Source organism: Emys orbicularis, chromosome 11 (assembly GCF_028017835.1).
Source record: "Emys orbicularis isolate rEmyOrb1 chromosome 11, rEmyOrb1.hap1, whole genome shotgun sequence".
NCBI classification, from domain to species: domain Eukaryota; kingdom Metazoa; phylum Chordata; order Testudines; family Emydidae; genus Emys; species Emys orbicularis.
Genome location: NC_088693.1, coordinates 20,953,499 through 20,967,435, shown reverse-complemented (window position 1 = coordinate 20,967,435; position 13,937 = coordinate 20,953,499). Strand labels below are relative to the sequence as shown.

Sequence of the window (13,937 nt, the reverse complement as noted above, 5' to 3'; positions counted from 1 at the left end):
TTTGAGAGGCCTGAGAGCAGAATCAGATTTTTTTCATGGACATATTTTCTAATGTTTGGAGCAAATGACTGGGTATTTGGAGGCTTTCCCACTGGTTTGCTGAGCAATCTTGGACAAATCACCTAGGGCCCCATTACCAAAGGTATTTAGGCACCTAATTCACATAGGCACTTTTGAAAATCCCACTAGGCACCCATCAGCATCTTTATGTACGCAGGTACTTTTTGAAATCTGACCTTAATCTCTGTGCCTCAGTATGCCAAACTGGAAGTGGGACAATAATATTTACCTACTGTAGCATAATGCTTTGAAGTAATATATAAATGCAAAGTGAATACATATGCATATATTATTATTGTTGTTGGCAAAATGCTAGTGGATAATGGACTGTGTTAAGGAATGAGTGTTGTATGCTCCTCCACATTATACAACATTTAGGGGACCAATTTTCATTGACTTAAAAGGAAAACAAGCAATAATCCACTGCCTGAGTGAAATAATTTAAATTTCTATTCTCTATTGAAATGTCATTTTTCAATTGTTGGATATATGACAGTATGTTCACAGTACTTCCATAGTAGTTCCTAACAATCCTACAGTGGAGGTGAGGTTATAGTGTATTGTGGGTGGCAACTGTCAACACCATATGAACACTGAATGCCCCATTTTTCCTAACGGTGACCTTTCACAGAAGGATGACTCTCTTGAGTCAATATTAATTTGCTCTGCACATCATAAGAACTCTATCAGGGTTCATAATCTGCATTTGCGATTGAGGAACCAATAAGATCAAGATAAAGGATCTTGAGCACACCATGCTGCTGCCGATGGGTAGCTACTTGTAATCAAGGGTGACATAGAAGAATTTAACATTAGGCTTATAATTTAATAAATACCTTTACCTCTTGAACCTTAGTCTTCATACAAGTTTTTGGTCACGCTCATTACCCTGTCTGTCTATGCACCATTCTGGCGGATGGCACAGAATAGTGTGGTATAACTGCATGGCCACTTTTTCTGTTACTATTTCCTGTGAAATAGCTCCCATTATGACATTTTTTAGCAATAGTGGGGCAGCAAATGTCCTTGAATATCTTATATCCATAAGGCATGAAATCTTGGATGGTAGTTACTGTAAGTCATTTATTGTGGACAAATATGATCTAAATTTTAAAATAAAGCAAAGACTATTAGTGTGCTCTTTATATATCCAATAATTAAATATTTTTTTCCTCAAACTTCATTTATAGATTTCAGAGAATACTATTATATAGATAATATTAATGGTACCCAGGCATTTCAGATAGGTAATAACTGGGGTATCTCAGAGACCACTATGATTAAATGCTGAATTTAATGGTGAACATGGTTCATGACACCACTCCGTTTGTGTTCCTGTTGAAGTCAGTTTCAAAACTCTGTTAACTTCAATGGAAACAGGACCATTGCCCTTTCTTAATTTCTAGAGCAAGTTCAAGTAATGCATATGAAATCTTGGCATGTAAAAATTGCCTTTATTGTATGTATGTTTATTTAAAAAAATTTAAAAGTACATAATTAATATGAAAATGGGATATATGTAGTAGTGAGTATTAAAATTATATTGCTATGTTTGCACAATCTCCCCTACCATTCATATGTTGCTTGTGTTTTTAATCAATAAACTCCTTGAGGCAAGGACTGTGTATGGGCATCATCTAGCACACTGCAGGCACTACCAGAGTATTACTACTTCTAATAGTGTGATAGTGTTTATAAGGGTGGGCAAATGCAAACCAAGTTCCCTTGTTAACATTAAGAAATTATACCAAATAAACCTAAAAAAAATGGATAGAAATGAAAAATATTGATTTTTACTAGGTGTTAGTTGAAATTCACTTTATTTTTGTATTTCATTATAATAATCCCCAGGCTCTGAAGATCAAGTTCTCTACATTGCTAATGACACTGATATCCTGGGTTTTATATATCCATTCAACTACAGTGATGTTCATCAACAAATTTCACATGTTGAACATAATTCAAGGATAACTGGGATGGATGTATATTATCAAGGTGATATGATTATTTGGAGTACTCAGTTTAATCCAGGAGGTATTTTCTACAAAAAGCTCCATGTCAGAGAAAGAAGACAAAGTAATAGTGGTTTGATCGTAAGTAAACCAACCTCAAAATTGCAAGATGCAAATCTTTGCTTATTTACTTATTTCTCCTTTTCAATGATATATATCCATTTTGTCTAGGTTGGAGAAAATATTAAATTTATACAGATGCATATGCTATATGAAATAACAAGTTTTACTTGATCAGGACTTTATTCAAATTACATGTGCTTCAAAATAAATAACTAGTACCTTCCTTACTTATAAACTCTATGGGACAGTAATATTCTGGAGAGGGCTTTGAAAGGTTTTCTGGCTATAATTCTGCCATGAAAATGAAGGTTGTTATGCTTTACTTGCCTGTGTTTGAGATCGCCCCCTCTCTGGGTACCACTTAGTCAGACAGATGATTTACCTTGTAGATGATAAAAGTACTTGTAGAGCAAAATTCAAGTAAAGTGCATTTAATATTAGCTTGCTCCCTTAATTATAGTTATGAAACTTAATTTCATTTAAACAGGAAAACAAACAAATTGCTTCTCTCTTCCTATATACCTTGTCTCTGCAAACACATATATTCCCCGGTACAAGCTTATTACAGGCTAATGGAGATAATTTTTGTTAAACTATTGGCAGCACATCACTGATACAGGAAGTCTGAGATCTGATGTGGATGTAACTTAATATGTGTGTGTGTGTGAGAGAGAGAGCTTTCAGTGGAAGGAAAGAAAGAGACCTTGACATAATAAGAATTATTGAAAAAATATAAAATGACAAAAAATGGAGTAAGGCTATAAATTGGTATACTTCCAAAAATTCTGAAGGAATTTAAGAGTTAACAATAATAAGCAACCTCTCATTAAAATCAGTTACTATACCTGAGAATATGTACCCACAGTAAGCCAGATCTTCAGCTGCTGTCAATCACCGTAGCTCAACCTTTTATAAAGACCTAAGGGGCAATCCAGGAACACTGACTGAAACAATAGTTAAAAATGAGGGAGAAATCATCACTGCTTTGTGAAGTAAAACTGTAGAACTCTAATCTCTTAGAATTCTTTGATCATGTAAACAAAGTTGTAGATAAAGGAGAACCAGGTGACATAATTTATTTAGACTTTCAAAAAGCCTTTGACAAAGCCCCACACAACAGGTTATTAAGGAAACTAAGTAATATGAGAGGTAAAGTTCTGTCATGGATTATAAACTGGCTAAGAGACAGAAAATAAACAGTCAGACTAAATGGTCAATTTCCTTGTGCATCTTTAAGTGGCTCACCATTTAAACTTGCTAATAGGACCTTGTGGAGTTGATAAAGGATTTTACTATCACCTCTTTTAGAGCCACTCCAGATTCTTTGATCTATGTATTTCCTCTTGTCTCTTCTCAGGCTGTTTTTCACTGCTTTGTCCTTTTTTAATACAGATCTTTTTTTACTGGGTCTTTTTCTGGAGGTATTTTTGAGTAGCTAATATTTGCTTTGGTTTGTTTCCTTCTTTCACATGGTTCCATATATCCTCAGTTATCCAGAATTTAGGTTTGCTTATTTGGAAACCAATTACAGTTGTTTCGGCATCTATGATACTGTCATGGAAATAAGATATGTCAATGTTATCTTGTAGCACCTGAAAACTGTTGTTCAGTTTAGTTTGAAATTGCTGCTGTAATGTCTTGTCTATTCGCCATTGGCTGTTAAATTTCTTGGTGGTTTTAGGGTTTTGTTTTTGTTAAGTTTGATCTTCAATCTTGCCACATACAAATGTGACGAATTTGTGTCAGCTTCCACTTATGCTATGACATTGTGGAGAGTTGATCTAAATTTCCTTCAGTACATATATGGTCACTCTGGTTCCTGATAATCCCTCTAGGAAATTCCACATTACCATTTGGATTTTTTTGTGGGGGAATAATTTTCCACCAATTACAAGCCCCAATACCAGCACAGTTCTAGCAGTCTTTAACTGCTCTGATTTTGGGAACCAGGGCTGTGCTTACTCCTTGCTTTTCCCTTTTGTTGTCATAGAGTTTAAGGCCAGAAGTGTCCACCAGATCATCTAGTTTGAAATGCTATATATCACAGGCCAATAGCACAATTCAGCCACCCCCATACTAACCCAACAACCAGAATTAAACCAGAGTATTACCGTCCCCAGGAAACTAAACTATTCTGTGCACAGGCAGAGAACAGGAGGGTCCGAGGTATTATCCCCAGCCTTGGCATTGAAGTCCCCCCTTACTAAGCAGATGTAATGCTTGGGAATATTGTCAGTCAGAGGTTGTAGACAATAGAAAAACTGATCTTTGTTCTCATTATTGTCTCTGTCATTTTCATGTATGGTATTTGAAACCTACCTTGGAGCAATTGTCTGTTAATTAACTTCTAGTGTATAAACTGTTTTTCTATTTGGAAGTCTTAATTAATGATACTTCCTCTGAGTGGTAATCATTTTATTTCTCTGAATATATTCTGACCTTTTCACTTTTGAATCACTTTTTATCAGCTCCTGGCCATCGACATTCACTTAGTCCAAGGATTTCATGATTCTGTTCATTTAGTTCTTTCAGCATCTGCACCGCTTTTATTGTTGCAGCCATTGTTCTAATGTCCCATACATTCATAGTTTGTTTTTACCATTAATAAAGAATTTCTCAGAGTCATGGCTTTCCCTCAAACCCATTGTTTCTGCTGAGACAGAACCCATTGCTTTGGCCTGCTGCTTCCCAGAATGGCTGCCTTGTTGCCTTTCTATAGATTTGCTTTCCTGTGAGGATAGGTTGTTGGCTTTAACACTCAATCTCCAGCCTGGAGGACCAGTGGAATACTTTTCCTGTTGTCCTGGACCTTTGACCTATCCAGCTTGGGTAACCTAACCAGGAGTTAAAATTCCCACTGGCATAGCTCTCGGGGTTAATGGAGCACAAAAGCCTTTGCACCACATCAAGATGCAGGCCCCACAGAAGGGAGGAATGGTTTGAAAAAGACAAATTTGACGCCACTCTTTAATGAAGAATAAGGGGACAATCAGTGCAATGGAAAGGCAACACATTTAAAATGGATAGCAACCAATTGTCTGATCTGGTATGATTGTTCCTATATCACAAGTATTAAGGACTCTGTTATATTGGAATCCTGTTGCAAGACTTAGTGGATCCTTCTTATAACTTCCCTTCTAAAAGGAAGGAAGGATACTATAACATCACCATGGGATATGATTTTCATGTATTTAAAAATGAAAAGAGAACATATTCAGTATTTCATATTTATTCCTTTCTTAATGTATATCATTATATTGCTAACTGCCTAACTGGTGTTCTCAGGCAAAAAAAAAAAAAAAAAAAAAGCTTAATATTTGTAAACAGACCTAAATGTCACTTCATCCACCTCCGCAGAAATGCTGAGTTTTTTTCTTAATGTATTTTCAAGTAGTTTTTACTGGAAATTAAAATGAATATTGATTGGACATTTTACAAAAAAAAAAAAAAAGCAGCTTGGAACTGCATTAAGGACATTATCCCCACTTCCGCTAAGGGTAATAATGTGACCTTTGTGCCTGTGTTTATGTAAGTGTTTCAAAATTAGAGAACTGATTACATATTCAATATTTTTATTTTATTCTGTTAATTAGTATTAATTCCTGATACTTGTGTTCACGTGATAGATATGGACTACCTGAACATGGACTCCGTAGTACCATATTCTCCTCTAGACTATAAAATCTCTTCTAGCTGTCATTTCTTGCTTACCAATCCGCAGACTCCTCTAAGTATCCTTCATCCAATTTCATTTCCCTGGCAAATGAATGTTTTTCTCTTCTTACCTTCTGAGGGGGGAGCCAAGTTGAGTTTATCTCAGCTGTGCGTGAGGATAGTGAAGTGAAGGAGAGGTGGACAGATCCAGCTCTGCTATATGCTATGCCCCTCCTAAAAATTCAGGGAAGTTCCTCCACTGGCTTTCTAGAGGTCAGGGTCAAGTCACAATGGAAACTTGGGAGCTCAGTAGGTGCGTTTCTGTGCAAAAGTGGCAGATATCTATGCCTAATTAATTCAGCTAAAAACAGCTCTTCAGTCTCTCAAAAAGGTTTTTATTTGGACAGTCTGGGGGAAGAAAAGGTGGGGAGGGGGGTGATTGGTGAAAACTGCTAGGGTAGGAGCTCCATTCTGTGCAGGTAAGGGGACACAAGAAGAACAGTACAGCAGGACCGCCCAGAGGATTCAGGGGGTCTGGGGTAAAGCGGGGGAGCTGCGGCCAGGGCCGGCTTTAGGCACCGCGGGGCCCGATTCGAAGGAGCTGCCGCCGAAGTCCCACCACTGTCTTCGGCGGCAGCTCAATCGCTGCCGCGGAGGAAGGACCCTCCGCCGCAATTCCGCCGAAGACAGCGGCAACGATTGAGCTGCCGCCGCCAACAGTACCGGGAGTTCGGCGGCAGCTCAATCGGCTGCCGATGCCTTCGGCGGCACTTCAGCAGAGGGACCTTCCTACGCAGCAGCGATTGAGCTGCCGCTGAAGACAGTGCGGGGACATTGCGGGGCCCTCTTAGGGGCGCAGGGCCCGATTCCAGCCCTGGCTGCAGTGCTTGTACTCACCCGGCGGCGGTCTGGGTCTTCGGCGGCGGGGGGCCCTTCAGATGCTCTGCGTCTTCGGCAGCACTGAAGGACCCGCCGCCGAAAAGCCGCCGAAGACCCGGAATGACTGAAGGGCCCCCTGCCGCCGAAGACCCAGACCGCCACTGGGCCAGGGTTCGCGGGGCCCCTGCGCAGCCCTGCAGTACAGAAGATCTGGCCCACTGACCCAGCATCTCTTAGACTCAGGCTTCACTTCACTGTGGATCCATGAAGGTATGGAACATAACACCTGCCTCCTCTAGACCTCTTCAAACTCCACAAGGTGAAACTTACATAGTTTTCTGGACATTCTGTCCTCTTCCTTTGGCTACTCCGCTTGGGGAGATTATATATTCTTATAATTCCACATACTTTTGATTCATTGAAGAATACTTCTGTCTTTCAGCCAATCCAAAGTTGTAAGCAATGATCCAAAATATTCTAGATTCACTCTCTGCTGATTCCATATTATGCTCCCTATTCAGTCACATCCTTACTTTCCTTGGCATTCTATCACACTATCTGTATCTGTGCTTAAAACTAAATAGACTCACTTCAACTTTGCTGACATTTTCTATTTGCTGCAGAATTTCTCTGATCCTTCCCTATATTTGCCTTATGTGGTATACTGGAAGCCACTAGTCAAGATGCATCTTCCCAAACTGCGCTCGTCATTCAAAGTTTTTTTTTTTTTTTTTTTTTTGCAAATCAGTCAGTGAATTCCCAAAGAGACTGTAAGACCATAGGCATCTCTGATAGACCTCTGTTATGTTTGTGAAGCACTCATCTCCCCCTGCTCTAACACATAATTGATCAGCAGGTTAATTAGTTTTCCAAGCAATCAATATTACTTTAATGCTGGTGCTTAAATTTGGTATTTGGAAATTTGGAAGTCTGACAATTCCTTAATTGTAACTCAGGTTTTTGAAGTGATAAAATGCCAAAGGTTAAATCGTATCTTTTAGTCTAGATTGAGCAGTATCTTTGATCTGTAAATCAGGGCAATAAACTTGAACAAGCCTCACCTGTGTTTATAAGTAATTACATTAATACAAAAATCCCTCAAATGAAATTACACTGAGGGATTAGCTTTCAACAGATAGCTGCAGATTTCTATAAATCTATGAAACAAGTTAAAGTTTGATTCAAATGGATGCACTAAAAGAATTCAGAGTAGATATCAACTCTGACAGAAGCAAAAGATGCATGCATTTTGATCCAGTGAAAACTATATAATTAAGCTGGTGACAAGTGATAAAGCTAATAACTGACATCCTTTGAAACTGGATACATCAATTAATTGGGACAATTTTTTCAAGACAGAGAGAGAGTTGTTGTGACTCAAATTCAGATACTGTTTTTGGTGAAAGAGCATAGAAAGAAAACTGGCAATTAGAAGAATTGTAGTCTAATAAGAACAGAAATACAGTTTCTCTAAAGCTTTCTGTATATTAGCCTGTAATACAGAAGTGACTCGCCCTATACAAAGCAGTTGCTACACTATTTTTCTAAATGTATCTTTGTAGAGTTAGAGTATTACTTATGGGTTTATTATTTATGGAACATAAAATCATTTTTAATAATTTAGTAATTCTGCCTTTTACAAGCAAGATTGAATAAATTGTGAATGCTGTGTTAATGCACATTAAAAATCAATACTGTAGGCAAATTGCTATTTAACTAGTGTTGCAAATATTTAAGATATATCAAATGCAAAAGATGTAGTTTCACAAATTCATTTTCCAGCATATCCTCTTTTTTTTTTTTTTTGCCAATCTTTCCATTCAATCCAGTTTCTTTTAAACAGTTAGTCTTATTGTTTTTCCATAGTGTTAACTATGCAAACATTGACTGCTAAGGATAAACAATTCTTCTTAAAGTATTGTCTGCACAGTTCCATACATAACTCCTCACTTAACGTTGTAGTTATGTTCCTGAAAAATGCTACTTTAAACAAAATGATGTTAAGCGAATCCAATTTCCCCATAAGAATTAATGTAAATGGGGGGGTTAGGTTCCAGGGACATTTTTTTCACCAGACAAAAGACATTATATACATATACAGTATAAGTTTTAAATAATTTTAAACAAACTATTTAATCCTGTACTCACCAATGATGATTGTGAATCTTGGTTGAGGCAGGGCATAGTGGGGTGTGGGCGTGGGGGCTTGCCCCACTCTGCCCGTCCGGCACTCCTGCCAACGAACAGGGTCGTGGGTTTGCCCGCTCCCCAGCTGGAATGCCAAGCGGGCGGAGTGGGATAAGCCCCCGCGCCCCGAGCCTGCTCCCCAGCTGGAACACCAGGTGGGCGGAACGGGACAAGCTCCCACTCCCTGATCCTGCTCCCTGGCAGGAGCGCTGGGCGGATGGGTGGAGTGGGGCCTAATAACGAAACAATGTTAACCGGGATGACTTTAAGTGAGGAGTTACTGTATTTTTGAATGTACACTCCACGTTTTCACAAGAGCAACAGTTGGGGCTGTACGTGTGTGTGCACCTTCATTGTATCAGATGTCAGGCCCAAATGAATATAAAGAGCTACCGCTCAGTTCCTTCCAGCTATTGGACACCCTAGTCAGAGCTCTCTAGAATTCCTCTGCTTTTTTCTTTTATCGGCATAGTTTGTCTTATCCTTAGTGGCCATGGTGGACTAGCATACATTGTACCTTCTATACACTGGTCATTCTTACCTGCTGAGGAGATTCTGTCTTTGTGCAACTTTAACCCAGATGGCTGGGCGAGAATGAGACCCCGAACTCTGGCAATTCCTGACAGAAGGAGCCCTTAGCTTGGTGCAAGGTGACTGTAAATTAGCACCAGGCCCTTCTTCCTTGCTTATGGGCAAGTCAGTGTTGGAATCCCCAAAGGCTTCAGATCCAAAGGGCAGAAAGGGTCCAGTTGATCCAACTAGTGTCATCTGTCGCCCCTTTGGATCCAAGTCAGTAGTCAGTATAATCTGATGGTTGCTTAATAGACGGTGTTAAAGGAGCTGAAGGATTGTTTGTTGCATGATAACTGAAGGCTCCAAAATTTCAGGATTATTCTTCCCTGATCTATATCTAATATGGCATTCTCTCAGTTTTGGGAATAAAATATTGCTCTATAATCAATAATCGTACTGTGATAGTTTCTAAACCCTATGTTGTTACTGTGAATTTTTGAAAATCTTCAGTACATAAGAACATACGAACAGCCATACTGTGTCAGACCAGTGATCCATCTTGCCCTGTACCCTGTCTTCTGACAGTAGCTAATGCTAGATGCTTCAGAGGGAATGATCAGAACTGGTAATCATCAAGGGATCCATCCTCTGTTGCCCATTCCCAGCTTCTGGCAAACAGAGGTTAGGAACACTTCAGAGCACAATTTTACATCTCTGCCCATCCTGACTAATAGCCATTGATAGACCTATCTTTCATGAACTTATCTAGTTCATTTTTGAACCCTGTTATAGTCTTGTCTTCACAACATCCTCTGGCAAAGAGTTCCACAGGTTGACAGTGCATTGTGTGAAGAAATACTTCCTTTTATTTGTTTTGAACCTGCTGCCTATTAATTTCATTTGGTGACCCCTAGTTCTTGTGTTATCGGAAGGAGTAAATAACACTTCCTTATTTACTTTCTCCACACCAGTCATGATTTTATAGATTTTTATCATATCCTCCATTAGTCATCTCTTTTCCAAGCTGAAAAGTCCCAGTCTTATTAATCTCTCTTCATATGGAAGCTAATAATTTTTCTTGCCCTTTTCTGAAACTTTTCCAATTCCAATATGTTTTTTTTGAGATGGGGTGACCAGATATACATGCAGTATTTAAGATGCGGGTGTGCCATGGATTTATACAGAGACAATATGATAGTTTCTGTTTTATTATCTATCACTTTCCTAATGAGTCCAAATATTTTGTTAGCTTTTTTGACTGCCACTGCACATGGAGTAGATGTTTTCTTGAGTGCTAACAACTAATTTCGACCCTATCATTTTATATGTATAGTTGGGATTATGTTTTCCAATGTGCATTACTTTGCATTCATCAACACTGAATTTCATCTGCCATTTTGTTTTGTGAGATCCCTTTGTAACTCTTCTCAGTCTGCTTTGGACTTAACTATCTTGAGTAGCTTTATATCGTCTGTAAATTTTGCCACCTCACTGTTTACCCCTTTTTCCAGATCATTTATGAATATGTTGACCAGTACTGGTCCCAGTACAGACCCATGGGGGGCACCACTATTTACCTCTCTCCATTCTGAAAACTGACCATTGATTCCTATCCTTTGATTCCTATCTTTTAACTATCAGAGGGGTAGCCGTGTTAGTCTGAATCTGTAAAAAGCAACAGAGGGTCCTGTGGCACCTTTAAGACTAACAGAAGTATTGGGAGCATAAGCTTTCGTGGGTAAGAACCTCACTTCTTCAGATGCAAGTGAAGAAGACTTGCATCTGAAGAAGTGAGGTTCTTACCCACGAAAGCTTATGCTCCCAATACTTCTGTTAGTCTTAAAGGTGCCACAGGACCCTCTGTTATCTTTTAACTAGTTACTGATCCATGAGAGGACCTTCCCTCTTTTCCCATGACAGCTTACTTTAAGAGCCTTTGGTGAGAGAACTTGTCAAAGGCTTTCTGAAAGTCCAAGTACACTATATCGACTGGATCATCCTGGTCCACATGCTTGTTAACCCCCTCAAAGAATTCTAGTCATTTGGTGAGACATGATTTCCCTTTAGAAAAACCATGTTCACTCTTCCCCAACAAATCGTGTTCATGTATGTATTTGACAAATCTGTTCTTTACTATAGTTTCAACCAATTTGCCTGGTACTGAAATTAGGCTTACCAGCCTGTAATTGTCAGGATTGCCTCTGGAGCCTCTTTAAAAAATTGGCATCACATTAGCTATCCTCTAGTTATTTGGTCCAGAAACTGATTTAAATGATAAGTTATATACCACAGTTAATAGTTTTGCAATTTCACATTTGAGTTCTTTCAGAACTCTTGGGTGAATACCATCTGGTTCTGGTGACTTATTACAGTTTAATTTATCAATTTGTTCCAAATCTCCTCTGACACATGAATCTGGGACAATTCCTCAGATTTGTTACCTAAAAAGAATGACTCAGATTTGGGAATCCCCCTCACATCCTCAGCTGTGAAGACTGATACAAAGAATTCATTTAGTTTCTCCTCAATGGCCATATCTTCCTTAAGTGATCCTTTAGCATTTCAATTGTCCAGTGGCCCTACTGGTTGTTTAGCAGGCTTCCTGTTTCTGATATACTTACATTTTTTGCTCTTACTTTTTGAGTCTTTGGCTAACTGTTCTTCAAATTATTTTCTAGCTTTTCTTCTTATATTTTTACATTTCACTAGCCAGAGTTTATTCTCCTTCTATTTTCCTCAATAGGATTTAACTTCCACTTTTTAAAGAATGCCTTTTTGCCTCTAACTGCTTCTTTTACTTTGTTGTTTAGCCATGGTGGTATTTTTTTGGTCCTCTTACTATGTTTTTTAATGTGGAGTATACATTTAAATTGAGCCTCTATTTTGGTGTCTTTAAAAAGTTTCCATGCAGCTTGCAGGGATTTCACTTTGGGCACTGTACCTTTTAATTTCTGTTTAACTTCCTCATTTTTGTGTAGTTCCTCTTTCTGAAATTAAATACTACTGTAGTAGGCTGTTTTGGTGTTCCCCTGTCCCCACAGGGATGTTTAATTTTATTATGTTATGGTCACTAATACCAAGTGGTTCAGCTGGATAGTTGAAATCCCCCATTATTTTTGAGTTTAATTTTATAGCCTCTCTAATCTCCCTGAGCATTTCACAGTCACTATAACCATCCTGGTCAGGTGGTTGGTAGTATATCCCTACTGCTATATTCTTATTATTCAAGCATGGAATTACTATCCATAGAGATTCATGGTAGTTTGGTTCATTTAAGATTTTTACTTCATTTGACTCTAGGCTTTCTTTCACATACAGTGCCACTCCCCACCCCAGTACATCCTATTCTATCCTTCCAATATATTTTGTACCATGGTATTACTGTCCCATTGATTATCCTCATTCTACCAAGTTTCTGTGATCCCTGTTATATCAATATCCTCATTTAATATGAGGTATTCTAGTTCACCCATCTTAGTATTTATATTTCTAGCATTTTTATACAAGCACTTAAAAATTGTCACTTTTTAGCTGTTTGACATTATGTGATGTAATTGAATGGGACTCTTTTACATTTGACTGTTTCTCATCATATCTTACCCATTTTTATAACTTTCCATCCTCTCCTCCTTACTAGGATATAGAGAATCTCCATTAATAGATCGTCCCCTAAGGGATGTCTCCTCCACACCTGTCGGCTTTCCTTCACCCCTTCATTTAAAAACTGCTCTACATTCTTTTTAATTTTATGTGCCAGCAATCCGATTCCATTTTGGTTTACGTGGAGCCCATCCTTCCTATATAAGCTCCCCATTTCCCTAAAGGTTCCCCAGTTCCTAATAAATCTAAACCCCTCCTCTCTACACCATTGTGTCATCCACGCATTGAGACTCTGTAGTTGTGCCTGTCTAACTGGCCCTGCACGTGGAAATTGAAGCATTTCAGAGAGTGCTACCATAGAGGTCCTGGACTTCAATCTCTTATCTAGCAGCCTAAATTTGGCCTCCAGGACCTCTCTCCTATCCTACATGTACCACAATCACTGGCTCCTCCCTATCACTACATGTAAGTCTGTCTAGATGTCTCAAGAGATCCACAATCTTCACATGCAGCAGGAAAGTCACCAAGTGGTTCTCTCAATCATCGCAAAACCCAGCTACCTGTTTCTAATGACCAAATCCCCCATTACTATTACCTGTCTCTTCCTAATAACTGGAGTTCCCTCCCTGAAGAGGTATCCTCAGTGCAAGAGATACCCTGTCATCATCTGGAAGGAGGGTACCCACTATGGGATCATTTCCCTCTGCTCCAGTTTGATGTTTTCCTTCCCTGAGATGGTCATCCTCCTCAGTACTACAGAAGCTGTCAGACCAGGGATGGGACTGTTCTTCTGTGTAAAATTAGTCTCCACAGCATAAAGTTGTTGATCTCAAGTCTAACCAACTGAATCACTCTGCAGAGATAATAGAGATCCTAATGAGTTAGAAACAACACTATTACAGGATGAGAATTTGCTTGCAACCCAAAACTCTCAAATAAGTGAAAGTATATTTAGTTGCAGAGATTACT

The 13,937-nt window shown here is 38.9% G+C and overlaps 1 protein-coding gene across 1 annotated transcript in view; it reads left to right on the top strand.

Moving 5' to 3' along the window:
* The window catches only part of LRP1B (LDL receptor related protein 1B), a 1,070,902-nt gene that overhangs the window by 965,395 nt on the left and 91,570 nt on the right, over positions 1-13,937 (top strand). The window contains exon 77 of the mRNA XM_065413676.1: positions 1,912-2,153. Coding sequence (XP_065269748.1) covers positions 1,912-2,153 — 242 coding nt within the window. The remainder of the gene's footprint in view (positions 1-1,911; positions 2,154-13,937) is intronic.